This window comes from Apodemus sylvaticus, chromosome 1 (genome assembly GCF_947179515.1).
Source record: "Apodemus sylvaticus chromosome 1, mApoSyl1.1, whole genome shotgun sequence".
NCBI lineage: Eukaryota > Metazoa > Chordata > Mammalia > Rodentia > Muridae > Apodemus > Apodemus sylvaticus.
In genome coordinates this window covers 84,169,115-84,190,196 of record NC_067472.1, presented here as the reverse complement: position 1 = coordinate 84,190,196, position 21,082 = coordinate 84,169,115, and the positions used below count along the sequence as shown (strand labels likewise).

The 21,082-nt window shown below is 42.2% G+C and overlaps 1 protein-coding gene across 1 annotated transcript in view; it reads right to left on the bottom strand.

Moving 5' to 3' along the window:
• Positions 1-296: 296 nt before the first annotated feature.
• Positions 297-21,082, bottom strand: part of Usp31 (ubiquitin specific peptidase 31) — a 67,099-nt gene continuing 46,313 nt past the window's right edge. The window contains exons 10-16 of the mRNA XM_052199943.1: positions 20,594-20,671; positions 19,701-19,830; positions 14,066-14,185; positions 11,638-11,863; positions 5,924-6,082; positions 4,374-4,526; positions 297-2,370 (exon numbers count right to left, since the gene is read on the bottom strand). Coding sequence (XP_052055903.1) covers positions 797-2,370; positions 4,374-4,526; positions 5,924-6,082; positions 11,638-11,863; positions 14,066-14,185; positions 19,701-19,830; positions 20,594-20,671 — 2,440 coding nt within the window. The 3' untranslated portion in view covers positions 297-796. The remainder of the gene's footprint in view (positions 2,371-4,373; positions 4,527-5,923; positions 6,083-11,637; positions 11,864-14,065; positions 14,186-19,700; positions 19,831-20,593; positions 20,672-21,082) is intronic.

Here is a 21,082-nt window from a genome sequence, read left to right as displayed (position 1 = left end):
GATCTTAGAACATATACAAGGAGTCAAGACAGGCTATCTATAACTTTAGATATGAAAGTAGCAAAGATTTTATGCCTACCTGTAAAGCTTCTACCTGTGGCAGTAGGACACAGTTACTACTCCATGTTGCCTTCCTCTCTAATCCATTTATTAGTAATGTGCATCCATCCTAGACTAGCTGAGTATGTATACCTGAGAAACATTAGTGTTAAGATATTGCCCTTACAAAGACTGGCAGATGGGGCCAAAGTGCAGAAAGCAAGTTTTCCCTCAGTTTATTTTGTTGTTAGCATCAGTTTTGTTTTTTTTTTTTTTTTTTTTTGTTGGTTTCTTTAAGCTCCTGATGCTACTCAACAATCCACATGAAGATAAATTCTGCTCACAGGAAACCCAAGGCTGACAGTTCATCTGTCTATACACTGATAGCTTAATTGGTTCACAGGCTTCCAAACCCTAGTGTCCAACAAAGTCATCTGAGTTCTCTAGAAAGAAATAAGTATGATTGCTAATGGGACTATCCAGATTATTTTCTATAATTATTCCAGTTAGCTTGGTATCAATGCTTTGCCTATGGCTGTTATTTGGTTCAATGGCAGAATAAGGCGACACTTTTTTAACAATTTGAATTACACACACACACACACACACACACACACACACACACTCATACTCTCACATAGTCAGGCACATGACCCCAAAAAAATACAAAATAAAAGCATAGAGGGCTTTGGTGTGGGAGAGGAGGGGTTCTAAATAAATAAACATCTGTACAGATAAAACACCCGATTGCAGAAGATCACTGAGGTTTTTGAGAAGGCCGTGCAGAGGTTTGCATGCTAGAAGACAGCTTTTTGGAGCCTTTCTCAGTGGTCGACCTGCTACTGGGAGACAAGGGAGCTCCGGAATCTAGCTGGGAAGACTTGGATCTGCGAGCAGATAGCAAGGAATGTTTAGCAGAAGCAGGGTCCTTAGAGACAAGCTGTTCCTTTCCAACTGCATTTGTGTTTGGCTGCTGTGAGCCTGGGGGCTGATGGCCTTTCTCTGCCTTGTCATCTGCAGTGTTCTTACTGACTGACTTGACAGAGCTTCCACCAGCCTTTTTGGATAGCAAGGTTGTCTTGCCAAGATCAGTTGACCGCCGGGTTTCTTTCTGTCTCAAAGCAGACTTAAAGAAGGACAGTCCCTTATCCTCAGACTTGCTGTCCCTCTTCAACCCAGAGCGCACACTTGTGCTAGGTGAACGTAGGCTGGCCATGGAGGAGCTCCGGACGTGTTTGCCATCAACTCTGCTGTCTCCTGCTCTGGCCTGATTCACCCGAGGAGAGTTGGGTTTGGAGGTGGAGGTGGAGGTGATGCTGGCTCTGTCAGAGCCTAAGCTTTGTCTGGAACCCTCTCTACTCAAGCTCCGATCAGAAGTCCTGTTCTTCCCAGAAGGGAAGGGGCCCCTGGTAGCAGGGACTGGGGCTTTTTTGGCAGATATGGATGAGGAAGAATAAGTAAAGGCGGAAGCAGACTTTTGCTTCTGCGGTGAAGGAGATGACATGGATTCCTGGGACCTGGGGGATGATTCTTTTTTAGGTTGGGTAGAGGAGGAGGACGAATGCCGTCCACTTGTCCTGGAAGAATCTGCTTTGCTCCGACAGCGGGCAGGTTTCATGGAAACCTTCACAGGAACAGGAGAAGAAGGGGATGGACTTGAAAGAGAAGATTCCTGGCTAGCCAAGGCTGGTCTCCCCTTCCGCGTGCTCTTCTCTGGCTCAGAAGTGCCTTTGGAACTAGGGGATCTCTTGGTTGTGCTCTCTGGCTTCTTAGTGAAGGAATCTGAGTGGCTTGGAGGTTTCACCTCTTTGACTGGAGAGCTGTCCACAGAATCACTCTGGTCCACATAAGCAATCTGGTTATTATTATCAAAAGGATCAGAGACGGGGGGCAAGTGATCCCCTTGTGCTCGGTTTTTGCTTGGTGTGTCTACAACACTGGAGTTCAATTTTCCAGAGTCTGAGTCATCTTTGAACACACCTTCCATGACAGCCAGTGGGGCCCGGCCCACAGCCTTGTGCTCTCGTCTATTGTGACTGTCACTTGGTTCCTGGTGGCTACCAGAAAGGTTCCGCAGACTACCGAAGCAAGAAATGGAGACTTTGTCATCACCTGCCTCACCAATCCTTTCGAGGGTGGAGGCAGATCCATGGATTGGAGAGTCCCCTGAGAAGCGGGAAGGAGAATTGGAGCGCATCTGCAGCTTGGCAGACAGGGACCAAGAGGGCCGCATGCAATTTTCATTGACAGCTAAGGGGCTGGTGACGGAAGATCTGGATGACAAGCTTTGCCGCTGCACACTTCTCACGAACGGTCGAGTAGAAAAGCCTCCTGCATGGCAGAGAAAATTCTGTCAGGCTAAACCAACAAAAACATTTAGTAAGACACTGAAGACAGGGCAAGGACAAGCCTGGTATAATGACAGGACCGCAGCCTTCAAAGCCAATCTATGTGCTAGAGTCAAGGACAGCTGAGTGCTTTCAACCTTTTGCAGATTAGTTCCCTTATCCACAAAAAAGGATCATGCTAACTCTGAAGGCAGCAAAATGTTCTCCATGTATGTCATCCTACATTAGAGGCAGCAAACTCTGTCAGAATGTCAGGCAATTGCTCAGCTATGGCTTATTAACATGAAAACAGCCACGGGTGGCACACAACCAAGCATGAATGATCGTGTTCTAAAAACTTTGGGAAAACCAGCCAACCACATGTGATCTGCAGACTGCTGGTCTAATTAGAGAATTAAATAAAATCTTAGAATTTTGTGTCCAGCAAAGATCCTGGCACTTCCAGGTGTTCACTAAACATGGGCTGCTAATCCAACTTCTTCGTCTTCCTGAAGGACACCTGGGGCTCACAAAATAAACTCCTTGAACAAAATGACACAAGAACCCATGACCCCCATTGTATTCCTTATAGAAGTAAGTCTGTAACAGGTAACAGTAAAAGGATATCAATGGAAAAAATTATAGCCTTGGATAGTGTACTGGCTGGTTTTGTATGTCAACTTGACACAGGATGGAGCTATCACAGAGAAAGGAGCTTCAGTTGAGGAAGTGCCTCCATGAGATCCAACTGTGAGCATTTTCTCAACTAGTGATAATATGGGGAGGGCCCCCTTGTGGGTGGTGCCATCCCTGGGTTCTATAAGAGAGCAGACTGAGCAAGCCAGGAGAAGCAAGTCAGTAAGAAACATTCCTCCATGGCCTCTGCATCAGCTCCTGCTTCCTGACCTGCTTGAGTTCCAGTCCTGACTTCCTTTAGTGATGAACAGCAGCATGGAAGTGGAAGCTCAATAAACCCTTTCCTCCCCAGCTTGCTTCTTGGTCATGATGTTTGTGCAGGAATAGAAACCCTGACTAAGACAGATAGATATAATACATGCTACCTTGAGTGACTGGCAAGTGGTATTTCCAATGACTTAAACCTTCCCAAGACAATTCCAAGCTGAATTCTGTATGTACCTGTTACTGTAGCTATGGTCTTTGAGACTCCTAAGAGTCACGTTCCATTCTAGGTGACCACTGAGCATAACTAAATGATTATGCTTAAGAAGATATTGATTTTACCAAATGGACTGTTTATCTCCTTGTTTCACAAGGAAAAGAAATAAAATGTCAAAACAGATAGAGCCAGAGCCATGCCACAGCTCTCCTAGTTTGGTTTAATTTTGGCTCCATTTCATTTTCTCAGAATTATCCACCCCTAGAAGTTAAAAGCAACTCAAAAATTGGCAGCAGAGTGAGCCTCCTTGGAAGGTGAGTCACTGTCTTCATTACAGAGGCTGAGCTCACCCTTCTCTCCTCTCCCTCTACAAGCTCTAAGTGCTTTGGCTACACAATCCATCCCATGCCACATGGGGTTCCTTAGAATACTAAGGGCTACCCTGTCAATACTCAAGCACTAAGTGAAAGGTACCAAGAAAATAACCAAAAGCAAAACCCACTTCAATACTTAATCAGATTTTGCCCAAAGCTGACATTGTGACTGTGTTTAGAGCCAAGTCGAGCCAAGGGTGTCCTCACTAAGCAGAGAACACACTCTACAGGAGACAGACCCAGGCACGGGAGAACACCTGATTCCTTACAACCAAATTTAACAAAAAGTCTGTGTTACTAAGAGTTAAAGCTCTAATCTGTATGCCAGAATATAAAAGTGGGAAATAATAAAGTGAAAGAAAAAAGCCCTGAGTCACAGAGAAGCCACAACCCAGCCCTGCACCCCATCTCTTTTGAGTTCCCCAGTCTCCTTGGGAAGATGCTGCTCCGCCTTTGGACCTGTGCTTTGTCTGTGCAGTGCCACTTTGGAAATCTGATACCAAGACCCACACCTACCATCGTCTTCACTCCTCTCCCCTGTCATCTCCACAGACTCAGACAGTGACGCCAAGGACGTGCGTCTGGAGGAGGCTGCAGAAGTCACACTGGCTTGCTTGCTTCCTGGGAGCCGGCTCACCCAGTGCTCACACAGAGAAGAACTTGTGGAACCTGCAGAAGAGGAGACAGTCCTGAGGTCAGCTAGGGTCCTGTACTGCACTCATCCTGTCATGGTACTGACAGTCAGGCCAGAGACTTATCTCCTTGCCCCAGAGTTAAGACATACCCCGGAGCTGAGTATCCCTAGCAAAGATGAAGAAACTTCAGGCAACTCCTGCATAGAGAAAGGTTGTGAAAACAAAATGCAAGTAAAGAATAAATGTTTCCAAAAGCAACACCTAATCCTGGCAAGGACATACATCCACTCACTCTACAAGGATTCACCAAGTACACAGCTCTGAACACTAGCAGTACTACTGAACCACCCAGAGGAAGAAGAATGACAATACATTGTTTTTCTTAGCTTCGATGTCCTTTGGACATTTTTAAGACACACACACACACACACACACACACACACACACACACACACACACACGGTAGCAATATAAATTTAGTGATTGTCCTGTCAATTCCAGGAGTAACCTTATATTAGAGCAATACGAAGCAGCCTGCCTCAAACAGACCTCAAGAGGCTGTTATTTTTGAGTACATTTGAGACACTGGAGAGGCCCAAGAGTATAAGAGTTCCCTCATCTAGTCAAGTGAGCAGCCTACCCACTGGGTAGAGCTTGCTTCCTGCAGGGGTGAGTCTGCTAGAGTGAAGCTTCCTTCAGCTGTTTTGAGCATACCCCTGTAGAGCCTTGGAAAGGGACATAGGTCACCACTTCCTGCCTTCCCTAATGATATTTATTATTAGGACAATTCAAGCTACCCTATTTTTCTCCATATTCTGCAGTAGGAAGCATGCATCCATGTTGTGTGGGGGTTCATTTCTACACTTACTAACATAATATATTCCATCTCATCTGTAAAACTAACTCCTTAATCAGTTAACAGTCATCAGTGTATACCCTAACAGAAGAGATTACTCTCACTGTAGAGAAAGAACTCTTTCTTTCTAATGGTCCTTTACTGTTTACAGAATGCTTTCACAAACTTTCACAATGTTAAAACAGCCCCACTGAGTAGGTGCTATGACCACATTCACATTAGATATGATCGAGTGGCTCAGATGGGACATGCTCCAAGATAAACTAAACAGATGTCAGAACAGCACTCAGGCTGTTAACACTATTCCTCCAGGTACTTACCCAACACATAAGCACTATGAATGGTTTGGCTAGGCTCTGCCCCACCTCTGTGTGAACTCTGAACTGCTGCTGGTTCATGGCAGTTTAGAGTCCACCGAAACTTCCTTGACTGAAATTATATCAGAGCCCAGATTAAGTGAAATTGTAAAAATTAATCTTGTTAAGCTTTTAATAATAAAGCTTTCTGAGACATCTTCTGGACCACGAATTACAACCTCCTGCTCAATGAAAAAAAACATCCAAGAACTAGGTTACCTGCCACCGAGCTGTTGGCTGACCATGATGGGATAGCTGTCCGCCTCTGGTAGAAAAGGATGTAAGCTGTCTGTGTGCACACCTCATCTTCTGACAGCTGCTGTACGTCGCTATCATCGAAGCAATACCAGAGACCATCCACGGAGTTCTTACAGTACGCTGCCAAGAAGAGCTCACTGTCAGCACCAGGAATGCTGTACCAGGTACTCTATCTACAAATACCATCCTTTATATTTTATTTATATAATTAATTCAACAACATTTTAAATTGCCCACAGTAACAGAAAAAACAAATCCAAATGTTAATTTATACCCAGGCAGAATGTTCTAAGAAATCCCTAAGTATTCCAATTTTATAACAGTTTCATCTCAAAAAACTCGTGCTTCTAAGTATAAGTAGGTCTCACCGGGAACCTTTTTTTTTTCCTGCTAGAGACACTTAACAATGAATGAAAACACTTTGTCACAAATGGGTGGGGTGGGGCCAACAACATCTAGTGAGTAGAGGCCAGGTATGTCCTCAATGCATACAAAGCATTATACAACAGAATTATCCAATCTCATTGTCAAAAGGCAGGGTAAAGAACTTTGACTTTTGTTTTTGTATTACTTTAGTGTTTATTAGGGATATAAAATAATATGAAAGGCCCACTGGCTGATATCTAAGATCTATCATAATCTAAACATCTCATTTAATCCTGAGATTTGTTATTACTACAAATTACTCCACAATAATTTGTACATTATTACATAGGCTCAAAAGACTACTTATGGTGCTGGAGACAGATCTCAGCTGGTAAAAGATCAGACAAAGAGGAGGCTGTGAGTTTGATCCCTAGCACCCAGCCTAGTCAAATTAGCAAAACAGAAACAAAAAAGCCCCAAAAAGACATGTAGTGGGTGCGCCCAAGGAGAACCCCTGGCCTCCACAGACAAACTCCACAAATACACCCATATTACCCTCATACAAAGCCTGCCTAGCTCATGGCCATGCAACAGGTGGAGGATGAGGATAAGGCATTTGTATATGGCATATGAGGACATGGCATCTAATCCTTTGGCTTGTACTTACAGCCCTACCATACCCCACCATTTTCCTTCAGGGATAGCCTAAACAATTTCTATAAGTTCCCTGGAAAACCTGAGAACAGAGAAATTAAGAATACATACATGGAGTCTTCTCTATAGTTGCAACTCTAAGCCTGAGATAAAAATAAAGGCAATTCAAGTATCATCGAGAAAAACAAAAAGAACCCTCAAAAGCCAATAAAAATATAAAGTCCGGGGCTGAGAGTACAGCTCAATAACAGACTATGTGCCCAAGAACCTGGGTTCAATCACAAACACCACAGCTACCCCAAAACTAGGAGGGCATGGCGCCAAGTCATGCTATCAGACTAGATCGAGGAGGCTCAGGAAGCTTGACCTGGAAAAGTGCATTACTACCACATTTCTAAAATATCCATTGACTGAACACAGAGAAGTGCTGAAATATTCAGACTTAGGACGGCCTTCAAGGACAAGGCACATACAATTCTGAGGACACATTAGGCCACTTCACTTTTGCAAGTATGGAACCACAAAGATGAAAGGGACCCAGGTGAGGAATTGCTGCTAGCTAGACAGATCCCAAAAGAGAAGCAAAGGCTACAAATGTTGGAGGGAGGTCATGTGCAGCTACCAGAAGCAGAGAGAATGAAGTGGAGACATCACAGCAACAGCACTGGCTGGGCGAATGGTGTCAGACTAGGCGGACACACAAGCAGCCCATCTGGGAGGAGGCTGCTATTCTGGAGAGGTGAATGGGAGCAGAGCTGCACACTGGGCACACCCACCAGGAGACAGAGTAACCTTGTTCTAGTTCAGTGTGGTCTGTTCTTGATTGTGGCATTGAAAGGCCACATGATAACTAACAAATAAGCTAACTATTTATTTTATAATTCTACTTGCTTTTCTACCTACCACTACCTTCCATCGGGTTTTCAAGGACAGAGCTACTCAAGTTCTGGCTCAGGCACTGGCATCTCTCCACAAAAGGACGCAACAAAACAAAGATAAACATTCAAAAACATCTAGCAATATGATATGGTGGTAACATTTATGTTGTATTTTTATAAAATTGGCTTATGAAAGATTGAAATGCTAAAATAGAAAATAGCAAGGCCTTTGTCTAAGAAAACTGAAAGACTCTGTTCTAAAATCCTTGCAAAAGTTAGCCATACATGTACCATGTAATTACAGAAAAAATACACCAAAAATATTCTAGTAAAAACTTAAAAAACAGTATCTTCAGCTAAAAAATGCCATGAGGTAGCTCACAGGTAAAGGTACTTACAGACTATTTGATCTCTGAGCCCCACATGATGGAAAAAGAACAACTCCCTCACACAAGCTGTCTTCTGACACCCACATGAATTGCCATCCCTCAACACAAATAAATGTAACCAAATAATAATAATAATAATATAATAATGCCAAGGATTGTTTTCTATAAACTGGAACTGTAAACATTTAGAGATGAGACAAGCAATGGTTTACTTTAAGAACAAAGAAAAAAAGGAGAGGCTTGGGGAGACCCATCCATGTGTGGCACATGGTGGTACCCTCCCCCCAGCCCCCACTGCTGAGGAGGCAGAGTCAGGCAGATACCTTAGGCTCAATGGCCATCCTAGCCTACTGGCAAGCTTCAAGAGACTATCTCAGAACAAGTTAGACAAAGCTAAGGAAGAACACCCAAGGTTGTCCTCTAGTCTTCAAACATACACCCACATACACACATAGAACAGGAAAAAGAGAAATAATATAGTCCAGCAGTTCTCAACCACAGGGTCATGACCCCTTTGAAGGTCAAACAACCCTTTCATGGGAGTCACCTAAAACCTTTGGAAAACACAGATATTTACATTATGACTCGTATCAGTAGCAAAATTACAGTCATGAAATAGCAATGAAAATAATTGTGAGTGGGGGTCGCCACAATGTGAGGAACTGTATTAAAGGGTGGCAGCACTAGGAAGGTTGAGAACCACTGATACAGACTATGTGAGCACATCCTAGGTAAGGGGCAATGAGCAGATACACTCACTAATGTGCTTCACAGACCCAAGTAAAGTTATCTTAACCAAGTTCTCAGAGCTAGGAAGATAGGTCTATAATCTCAGCCAAACTCCTTTCACTTTTCACTAAGTTACACGGCTTCCAAGGGTATTCATGAGGTTTCCAAAGTCTGTTCTAAATAAAGAACAACACAATATTCTGAAATCTTACACTGTCCTATTTTCCCCTAACAATTTCTTGCCTATACAGTATGTAATAATAGGGATATATTTTGCAAAATGATTTCTTTACCAAAGCTGAAGCAGAGTAAGCAGCAACCAGGAATGCTGTACCAGGTACTCTATGCTGGTGAAGGCGTTAATACAGCAAGTACTTAGTAAATTTCAATTACTTTTAAGTCCTTCCATTTTAAGAGTAAAGAATATATAATCCCATGACTATCCCATGTCTATGTATCTAAGAACATAGACATTACTAGCAATGTCAGAAAACCAAATATCCAACTAGGCATACAATCATTATACAAGTGGCTGCTGTAAAAATAGATAAAACAACAAACGTTGCATTGCCATCTAAATAGTGTTTAAACACAAGTACAAGACTAAACATATTTAAGTTATTAATGTCTTCTGTGACGTGGAAGCACTGAGGGAGCCTCTTTTTTCCTTGCAATTGCTTCCCAAACAAGTGAAGCCAAACTGTTTTGTCAAGAACACACCCAGAGGCTGTGTTGCTCCTCTCAGAAATAACTGCTGCCAGCTGAGTTAAACTCTAAGGGTTTCAAGAATGAGCAGTTATTATAGCTGGCTGTCTCCCTGCCCTCCTGCCCTCCTGCCCTCCTGCCCTCCTGCTCTCCTGCCCTCCTGCCCTCCTGCCCTCCGAGAGTGGAAGAGAGCAGGTTGAGAGAGCATGCATGGCAGGGAAGGCCAACAATCACCACTACTTTGCCAATACACAAGGGAGTCAGTTGCTAACTGCTAGAAGAATCTCAAGGATTTTAAAATACCATCTCGCAGATATCCCCACCCCACTTCATCTCCATCTACCATTAAATGTCACTGGCCAGGATTAGAGTGCCAGGGTCTTGTTAGAAAAGCCATTGCACCGATAAATTAAGTTCATGAGAAGCATGTTCATCAAATATATTTAAGATAAAGGATACACAATATGAGTCAACTAATGGTATTTCCCCATCAATCCTTATGTAAACAGAAGTCTAAGTGAGAAACCCTAAAATCTGCCTTTACATGGTTCATACATGGTCATGGTTCATATATGCCCTTAATTCAAGACTCAATCTCAAAGAAATAAACAATCAAATTTCAGAAAAAAAAGTACGTACAAGAAGAGTCATCAACATAGATTAAAAGTTTAAAAACAGAAACTAAAGGGCAATGATTAGTAGTCATGTCACTTAAAGAGAAATACATTCTGAGAAATGCAATGTTAGGTAATTTGTCATTAGAATATCAGTGTAACTACCCAAGCTAAGAGGTTACTGTATCATTAAGTAACATCATCATTACTGCACCACCATAAAGGTATGGCTCTCACTGAGAGCACAAACAGGTTTTCAGTCTCAGGTAGCTTCTCCTGCCACACCCTCACTCCACCCTGGATTATTTCCACTACCAACTATTACACACACTGCACTGCCCTTGAATTTTATTTGTATCTACATCTCTGCCTACTTGTTTCTACTCCTAGAAGATACATGATGGAATTTAGTCACCTCTGATCTGAGTCCACTGCAAGCTAACTACAAAGTGTTTAATATTTATGAGTAAAATTCACCAGTATAGTCAGTGTAAAATAGCAAAAAACTATGAAAAACATTAAACATATATCTCATGTATTGACACATTACTATGGTTGAACCTTAAAGACACTATGCTCAACAAAATATTGCAGTTACAAAGAACTACTAGTAATATGTGGTCCCACATACAAGAGGCACTTTGAGTAATAAGTTCACTGAGACAGACTGTGATGGCTGTCAGAGGCTGGAAGAGAGGAGCATGAAAATTACTCTTTAATAAGTTTCTGCTTGAAAAGATGAAAAGGTTCTGGAAATGGATAGTGATGGCCAACAATATGGTCTCAATGCCACCAAATTAGACACTAACACTAACTAAAATGCTAAGTTTAATCATGTGTATTTAACCATGATTTTTTTTTAAATGTTAGTAACTTTTATCTTGATAGGCCTGATAAGCCTATTTCACAATGACATTGTTTCCACCTTTTTCTCCATCACATGCTGAACAGAGGTGCTTTTATAATACAAAGTAAATCTACCCTTAAAAGAATAGATGCCATGAAAGGGGCTCATGATCACTCTAAGTTAGGGAGATGCTAGAACCTCAAAAGCATTGCATAGTTATGATGGGGAGGCAGCCAGGTAAACAAGAGAGGCTCCTCAGCTGTCTGTACAAACATTCTCCAGTCAGGTCTGCTTACTACTAGATGAATGAACTCGGAAAAAGAAGAAGCAGAGTCATGCATTTGATCTTGGACAGAGATCTGGAGGATGAAGCTGTTCTCGGAGCTGGCAAAAGGCACACTGGAAGACAAAGGGAGGATGGAGGTTCAAAAGCTACAAGCAAACAGCTTGAAAGAAGCGTCAGTACAGACACGCAGCCTCTCGCACTGCAGACCTGTGTAGTGCCCCCCTTGCATGGTGCCATGATGATTGCACACAGCATACAGGTCATAGATGTAGTCCTCAGGGTCCCTCCCGAGTCCATAGGGCCGTCTCCATGGGGACCAATGAGATGGCAAGCTCCAGCTGCTCTGGCTTCTCTTAACCACATGAGGTGTCATGTCCAGGCCAGTCAAGGGGAACTTGACCATGTTCTGAAGTTTCATACGCCTGTCTCCTTCCTGTTGCAAGAAGAAAAACAAATTCTGATGACATTTTAATGCAGGCAGATGGAAGATCAGTTTAGCATGAAATGTGGGCCCTGCCAGTTAAAACACTTTAAATCACCTATCTGATATTTCTCAAGACACATAACAGAGAAACAGACTAATAGTGTGAACTACAGGACAAGCTTTAGTACAACTTAAGTAGGACCAGTGAGGGCCAACCTGAGGGGAAAGGAACTCTAGATTTTCATTTATCTGTCAAGGCTTTGGGGGAGGGATAGAAGCAGGGAGCATGCAACTTAGAAGCAAAGAGACAATTTCAGGTGGTTCATCCTGACACCCCTGTCAGATGTCTGAAAGTTTAACTATGTAAAGGGAAAACCCTAATACCTAGCATGGGAGAGGCATTCAATTAACAATGACCCTTTCCACTCTACTTTTCCAGCATGTACATCTACTTAGATAAACTTAGTTATTTAGTCAACAATCTGAAATAATCTGTATTTTCCACTAAACCCTATAGAATATCCTTGAAATATAAAAATCTGTTGAATGAATATTGTCCCTGTTTTCTATGTCCAGGAGAACATTTAAAAACTAATCAGATATGGATGTGACCATCCTAAGGCTTTATGAATCTATTATAGGAAAATACACATTCATAGGAGAAATGCTTCTAAATGAGGGTCAGGCTAAAGACCAGGGACCTTTCTTTGTAGTGTAGAGAGAAACACTTAAGTCTGTAGGGAGGAAGTGATATCACTAGAATTGTGAGTGAAGAACTGTAAGCAGTGTGTAAAACACATAGGAAGGACAGAGTTGTAGCGACTCAGAAATCAATTAAAAGACTGCAACTGCATCAGTCTGAACAATAAGAGAAAACCATTTAGTGGCAGGGTGACTGGAAGCAGGAGAAACACACAAGAAATCCATGGAAAAGCCAAATCAACTTGAACAAGTGGCTATCTAGATTAGAGTGACAAGAAGGAATGCCCAAGATGACACTGGAGTTTTGAGCCTAGGATTCTGGAAGGAAAAGGTGAAGGAAATCAGTTAGCATTAGGAGAAAACAGAGAAGGCTCAGGCTAGACTGGAAACCTCAGTCAATCTCCACCTGCAGAGCCCATGCGGGATGCCCAAGGCAAATGACACGTTTCATTACCACAGAAGCCCAATTCTGAATCTAGAAAGGTTTCGGAATTTGGGATAGTCCCCTAAGTTCCACCTTAGTGCTTAGGAAAACCCAGGACTGAGGACAAGGTGTGTATCATCCGTGCCACTCCTTCTCTATCTTAGGTCTTCACATCTCTCCATCCCCATTGCTATAATTCTGTCTTAAACCAATAGTAGCCTCTATAATGCCCACAAAACTTGCAACTTTTCATCTGCTAACCACCCAGCAGCTGAAATGATCACTTCAGAACATGTATTTGGCAATTGCTACTTCTATTCAAAGCTCTTCACTAAAACCTGACTCTGCCTACAAGGGTTTGCTTGAACAGCTGCTCTCTACCCAACTCAGCTCCCACCACCACCCCATCTTCTGGAACGTGTTATGCCACTGCAGGCCCCAGGCTCAGTATAACTGCTTCCTGTCACATGAAGACACAGACCTGCTTCTCATCTAGCAAACATGTACTCATTTTTCAGGCACAAATTCTCTTAAATCTAGGCCACAAAGACTCGCTAAGCTTACCTCTCAATCTCTCTTACAATGTGGCTGTATAAGACATTCATCACCTCAAGTCACAGATAGACTTTTGGGGAAGTGACTCATAAAGCAGTTTAACAAAAAGCACATGTTTGTATTTATGACTCACCTCCCCAACTACATAACAACTGCTTAGAGCAGGACAACACTGCTTATTACATTAGGTAGAAATACAATTCTACCTCTTTCACAAAGGATCACTTCACAATCCTAAAGTAAACACACTAAAATGTAAGCAAAACATTTACAAGTCTAAAGCAAACCCTCAAGAATAAAGTAAAACATGTGCATGGACTACAATGTTCAAGACTTAAAGGATGACAAGATACTCAAAATTTTCTTTAGAAAACATGACCGTGGATAGGGTCAGTCAAACAAGTATGGACACATTCAGACAGCATCAGTGGGTGAATACAACAGGGCCAACCAAGAACCTACACGAGCCACTAAGAGAGGTCAAGAAAAACAAGGTCACGTTAGCTTTTCCAGGGACAGGGTTTTCTCACCTGGCGGAATCTCTTGAGGTGTATAATAAGCACATCAGGCAGAGTCCACAGGCTTAATGTGATGCTCCCCTGCTGCAGCTGCTTGCAGTGTGGGCACCGCCAGGCATCATCTGGAGCAAGCTGGAAACAAGGAGCAGGACTTCCATTAGGCATCACATAATGAAAGCCTTTGTCACAGCAGACAGCTGGACTACTTTCTTGCCAGGGCCTGGTATCACCTCAGCATCTTTCTGGAAACTGCACAGGAGGACAGCCAGTTGGATAACACAATCACAAGTAGCACCTGGCTGGTGTGGACACTGGATGAATGCTAAACAAACCTCCCTCAAAGAAGAATGACTAAATGCCCTTTTACAGATGCACCCTACAGTGGCTATTCCTGGTTGTCAACTTGACTATATCTGGAATGAACTACAATCAAGAATTGTGAGGCTCACCTATGATCCTAATCTGGAGGCTCAGAGAAACAAGTTTCTGACCTGGATCCTTGAAGCATAGTAGCTATGAATTCCAGAAGATTAAGACAAGGAGATCTCTGAGGTCATCTGGGATTAAAGGCATCTCTGAGTTCAAGGTCAACTGGGATTAAAGGCGAGGTGGCACACGCTTTTAATCTGGGACACACCCTCTACTGGAGACCTACAAAAGGACATTGGAAGAAGACTCTCACACACACACTTCCTTGCCTGCTTGCCTCGTGGGACTGAGCAACTGCTAGATCCTTGGACCTCCATCCACAGCTGCCTCATGGGACTGAACAGCTCCTAGATCCTTGGACTTCCATCCACAGCTGCTGCTGACTATTGTTGGGGAGTTGGACTACAGGCTGTAAGTCATGGACAAATTCCCTAACTATATAGAGACTACCCATACATTCTGTGACTCTAGAGAACCCTAACACACCACAAGCCCAGCATTGCCTCAAACTGTAACTTATCACCTTTGGATCAATACGGACTTTCTTGGTCTAGACCATCTTACCTTAGCAAAACATACTATTGCCCACCAAGGTGGAACATAGGAGTCTATGCCAAGACCCAGGTCCCTCCCATTTTCTTCTTCCTTTCACCCCACGTCCCTCTTCTCCACACTAACCTCCATGAACACCACGGTACTTCAAGTTCTTACTCATTCTTAGCCACACTTCCTGTGTCCTAACCCTTCTCTCCTCTGGCAGCCCTGAACTGCTCTAGGCAGTCTTTCCCATATGCTCTCAATTAGCTCTTCCAAATATTAGTCCAATACTTTATAACCAAATATAGCATCTCTAAATGGGAAAGTTAGGGAACGTGTCAACTTAGAGGTGTCAACTGCATGAGAAATTCAGCCTAGAAAGACAACATCTAACCTGGGGTCACGCATGGGAAGTAAGGAAATCCTGGAAATGGAAGACAATTCCCACCAGAATAGAAGAGAAAGGGTCAAAGTCACAATCTTGCAAAAAATGTCTGTTTTAAGAGAAATACCCAGGGCTGGAGAGATGGTTCAAAGGTTAAGAGCACTGACTGCTCTTCCAGAGGTCCTGACTTCAATTCCCAGCAACCGCATGGAAGCTCACAACCATCTGTAATGGGATCCAATGCCCTCTTCTGGTGTGTCTCAAGACAGCTATAGTATATTCATCATATAAATAAAATAAATAAAATCTGAGAGAGAGAGAGAGAGAGAGAGAGAGAGAGAGAGAATACCCAACCTTAGAAGTCACGAAGTTCTAAAGATACAGCCAAAAAAACTGGAAACCAGAAGCATTCCCTTTGTGTAAAGCCGGAAAAAGTGATGAGAAATGTAGTCATTAGTTTCATGCATGGTAAGGTGCTCAAATGAAGCCTGAGCAGAGGCCACTGAAGAAACCAGTATCCACACTTCAAGTCAGATAAACAAGGAAAGCCTTTGAGGGGCAAAGGGGCTACCAATAGTAAATTTGAATCAAACAGAGGAGAAAGACCAGTCTGTTAACTTAAAAAGTGAAACACATTTGATAAGATCTGTTTTCATGATGATGCAACTCAATCATGTTCACAGAAAAGATTGGTAGACAAAAGGGCAGAAACTTAGATAAATAGGAGTGATCAGAAGGCCAGATGAAAGGAACCAAAATTATCATCTAGTAAGCCCACATCTCATGTGGCATATCAATACTCCCCCTCATGTGGCTATACAGTCTCACATGTGTGTCAAAAGTAGATTTCTGTCTGTTTAATCCTAATATATTATAAACAGATACTTTCATGAAGTGTAGTATTGGTGTCATAATATCTAATCACTGATAGATTCTAAGACATTTCTCTGGTTTCTGTACTGACTATAAACTGCTGGAAAGCCCCTAGGCCTTGTGATTGCACTCTGAGAATCCTTGGCCTATGAAGTCTTCCTGGCAATGAAGGTACTTGCTCTACATCTACAGATGTCCAGTCAGTCTTACATAGGTCTTCCTCATGGCAAGATAAGATCACTCTCTTCGGCTTTTCCAACCTTTAGATTATGTTCCTTGTATTAGTCAGGGTTCTCTAGAGTTACAGAACTTATGGAATGTCTTTCTATATTGAGGGAATTTATTGTGATGACTTCCAGTCTATAGTCCGGCTAACCAACTAACCTGGACAGGTTAGTCTGTCCAGCAGAGAAGTGGCCTAGGTTAAAGGTGTGTACCACCATGCCTGGATCTGGAACTTGCTTTGTCCCAGGCTGACCTTGACCTCAGAGATCTCCTTGCTCAGTGTCCTGGGATTAAAGACCTGTACTACCTTGCCTGGGCCTAAGCCTTTTCATTGCTACTATGCCTCAAGATCTCCATCCCAAGATCCAGGTCAGACACTTGTATCTTCCAGCCTTAAGAGCTGGATCACAGGTGAGCTCTTCAATTTTGGATTGTAGTTCATCCCAGATATAGTCAAGATGACAACCAGGAATAGCCATTATATTCCTTACATAAAATTAAGACCAACAAACCTCAGTCCAAGAGTCCCCAATTAATTATCATATTCCACCCCCTCAATGCTTCCTTCATCAAAATCTTCTCGGTGTCTCATCAGATGTACCATCCCCTGTCTCTCACCTGAGTCCTAATGTGCTGTCCTCATTAACAGTACACACCTGAGGTGACGAGACAGAGAGACCAGCACCAGCACCAACACAGTTTTAGCACTGTTTCTAAAGCCTCCCTGGACAGAACAATGACTCACACCCACATGATGCTGCTCATCAATACTGAGCCTGAAGACAGCTGGACCCCAAACTATTGTTACACAACCACCTGCTAAGTTCCACCTCCTCCTCTATATCTCTACTATTATTTTTGGCCCCAAACTGAATTCCCCAAGTACCACATACACATTTCTGTACAAATGTATTGAGCACATCCTATGGGCCAAGCACCTCTCTCAGATACAAGGATATTTAGTGAGAGACAGATAAGTCACAGCTCTAACTGGGGCTCAAACTACCCTAACTCTCTCCCTCAGCTCTTGTGCTCCTGCCACACTGGTTGCACTTGTTTTCAACTATGCTAAGCTCCTTCCTATCCTAGAACCTTATATACTTGTTTTCTTGTTCTAAGGTATGAACAACCTGAAGGCAAAGCTACTGTCTTGCCTTAAGTGTCAGACTACCTTGTGCAGGACCCAGTACACTCTAGGTACTTGACAAACCTTTAAATGAATGAGCCTCTAGAGTAACCTCTCCTGCCATCACAAACTCCTCAATCCAGGCCAGCGAGTTGTTTTGCAGATCCAATACTGCCATTGGCACATCTGCTAACCCCAAAGCTTTGTATTGGTTTCAAACGCCTCTCAAGTCAATTTTTAAACACAAATAGTAAAAAAGATAGGATGAACCAAGAATCTTCAATCAACTAGTTCCAAAGCCAACTGGCTGCTTTTAAATTAAGCTAAAAAGTGATAAACATATGTCTTTTGATAAACTATTTTTGAAGTAACATGCTACAAACGGGTTGGGGGGAGAATTCAGTGATATTCTAAAAATTATTTCCCAATATTTGAAGAAAATTAATATTTGTTATTTCTAATTATTTGTAACTAGAAATTTTGTAATTTCTAATCCTAAGGTGCCTAATTCCATATGTACAAAAGCAAAGGGTGAAATAATGGTCAAAATTAAGATCCTACTACAGCTTAATACAAGTGCTCCCCAAAAGCTTATGCATTTAATATTTGGCCCCTACCTGGTTACACTATTTTTGTAGGTACTGGAACCCTTGAGATGGATCTAGCTGGAGGTAGTAGGTCACCCATCATAGAGCTTTGGGAGTATCTTTTTCTTGGTCCCTTTTGATCTTTTTCGTTGTTTCCTACCAACCACGGAGGCAAGTAGCCTTCTCCTCCACATACTCCCCATCTCCAGGATACTCTGTCTCATGACAGACCCAGAATCAACAGAACAAAGGACTATGGCCTGAAACCGGTAACTAAAATAGATCTTTCTTTCCCTCTTAAGTTGTTTATCTTGAATGTATCAGGCGTTCGTTCTGTCACAGCTATACAAAGACTAACACAAATCATGAACAGCAACAAAAGACTGGATGAACTCTACACACACTCTGGTCAAGATTTCCTATAGGCCTGGGCCCCACTGAGATGTATCTATCCATCTACCTGTCCATTTAACATTTAAATACTTACTGAATCCCTTCTGTATGCAAACCATTCTGCCAAGTGGCCAGCACACAGAACATGATATATCTGTTGCTCTGCACTAGAGCCACAGTAGTTGAGGCATTTTCGATGGAGTTTACACAACTAAGAAACTTAATTTTTCATCTTATCTTAATTACTCAATCTAAATTTCATTTAGATACTGACACCTGTGATTACTGTACATGTGTACTAAATTAAGAAAAGCTGAGTGTGTTGGCAGCCACGCCTGTAATCCCAGCATCCAGGAGGGAAAGGGAGAGAGAGGACTGCCTTGAGCATGAGACCATCGTGGTCTACATATCAAGTTTCAAAGAAGCTGGGACTACATAGTGAGACCCTGTCTCAAAAACAAAAACAAAAAATAAAATGAAAAAAGAAAAAAAAAAGAGAAAAGTTTTCATTATTAAGGAAAAATAATTAAAGAATTCCAAACTGAAATGAACAAAATATATGTTATTTAAAAAAAAAATAATTACAAAGGTTCATTTCTAGAGCACTCTGTGATGGTTTATATATGTTTGGGCCCGGGAGTGGCACTCTTAGGAAGTGTGGTCTTGTTGGAGTAGGTGTGCCACTCTAGGTGTGGGCGTTAAGACCCTAGCCCTAGCTGCCTGGAAGAGAGTATTCTGCTAGCAGCCTTCAGATGAAGATGTAGAAGAACTCTCAGCTCCTCCTGCACCATGCCTGCCTGGATGTTGCCATGTTCCTGCCTTGATAATAATGAACTGAACCTCTGAACCTGTAAGCCAGCCCCAATTAAAGGTTGTCCTTAGAAGAGTTGCCTTGGTCATGGTATCTGTTCACAGCAGTAAAACCCTAAGACAAACTCCAAATACTCAAACATTTAAGTTACTCCTTATAAAAGTTCTAAAGGGACTAACACTAAAAATGCCCACTTAAATATGTGGAGCCTGTGGGACTGAAAATTCCTGGGGCATGATGAATCTCCTCACTGTCCTCTTGTAGGCAGGCCTACATCTTACCCGTTCCTCTTTGGTGTAGAGTTGGAAACACTGTGATAAAGTGCAGGTCTGTGGCTGATGATGCTGCTCCTTCTGCAGACGAACACTCTCTGCATCAGGGATATACTCATCTTCGGTGTTTACAAACAAGCTGCAATTCAGGGGAAAGCACCTTTCAAAGAATGTCTTATAAGAACATTCACAGACACAACAACAGTTTTTTAAAGTAGCTATAAATTTATAACCCAATAGATCAAATAGGAGTCATTCAACTCTTCGACATTCCAAAAAGTTCTTGGAAATGTCTCCATCAGCAAAGTTATTTCAAAAGATGACTTAGAGTTAGCTTGTTAATTGTTTTAAATTAAATTATGTGTATGTACATCTATCTGTGTGGATATGCACATGTGAGTGTAAGTCCTCATGGAGGTGAGGTGTCAGATCTAAGCTGGACTTACAGGCTGTTGTTAGCCACTTGACACAGGTGCTAGGAACTGAACTTGGTTCCTCTGCAAGAGTAGCATGTGCTCTTAATCAGAACTACCTCTCTGTCAGCGCTGCCTAAACCATTCATTCTTGTCCATGTATCTAAGGACATGTATTTGATACAGGTTTACTAGTTTACAGCCATACAGTCCTGGACACACCTGATCCTGTCTGATATAAGCTACAAGAGCTGATGAATCTTTAACAAAAAAATTAAATAGACTAACCTATATGGCAGTTAATGAACATATGGCTTTCCCCTCAGCAGCAATAAGTTTTCTAAAGTTTTCAGCCTTGGACAAAAGTTGGGAAAAGAATAATAAACGGCTTCAATTAAAACACACTTCAGATACTCAGCTAATGGTAAGACTTGTATACTCCAGAGCAGGAGAAGGGGAGGGGGAAAAGGAGGAGGAGAAGTAACTTACAAATCTTTTGTCTCCTTGTCCCATTCTACTACCAGTTTCACATGAGCTGTGCCACCTGGTCCACAGGACTTTAATGCCCTAAAGAATGAGAGTGGAGCCACATATTATTTCTAAATGAAAGCGTTTACTTAAATATGACTATATTCTATCTAGAATTATAGGAAATCTTTATAGTTCCCCCATCAGAAAGTCTTTAATGAAACCAATGTAGCCTGATTTTCTAACTAGTTTACAAACAGAATGAAAATCCATAAAATATGCAATACAGAAATAAAGAGTATAAGAAATGTAGTATCACCCTATAGGTTTTCTTGTTATGTGTTATCTTCCTAACGTCTGTCCAGGTCTGACCCATACAGACTAGATGCAGTTTCTTATGATCAGGCTGCTCTCACACTTGCTCAAGCCCACCCCACTATGCCTAATTTATGCCCACGTCAACTCTTCTGTGCCTTCCTTCTCTGTAAATGCACACTAGCCAATTCACCG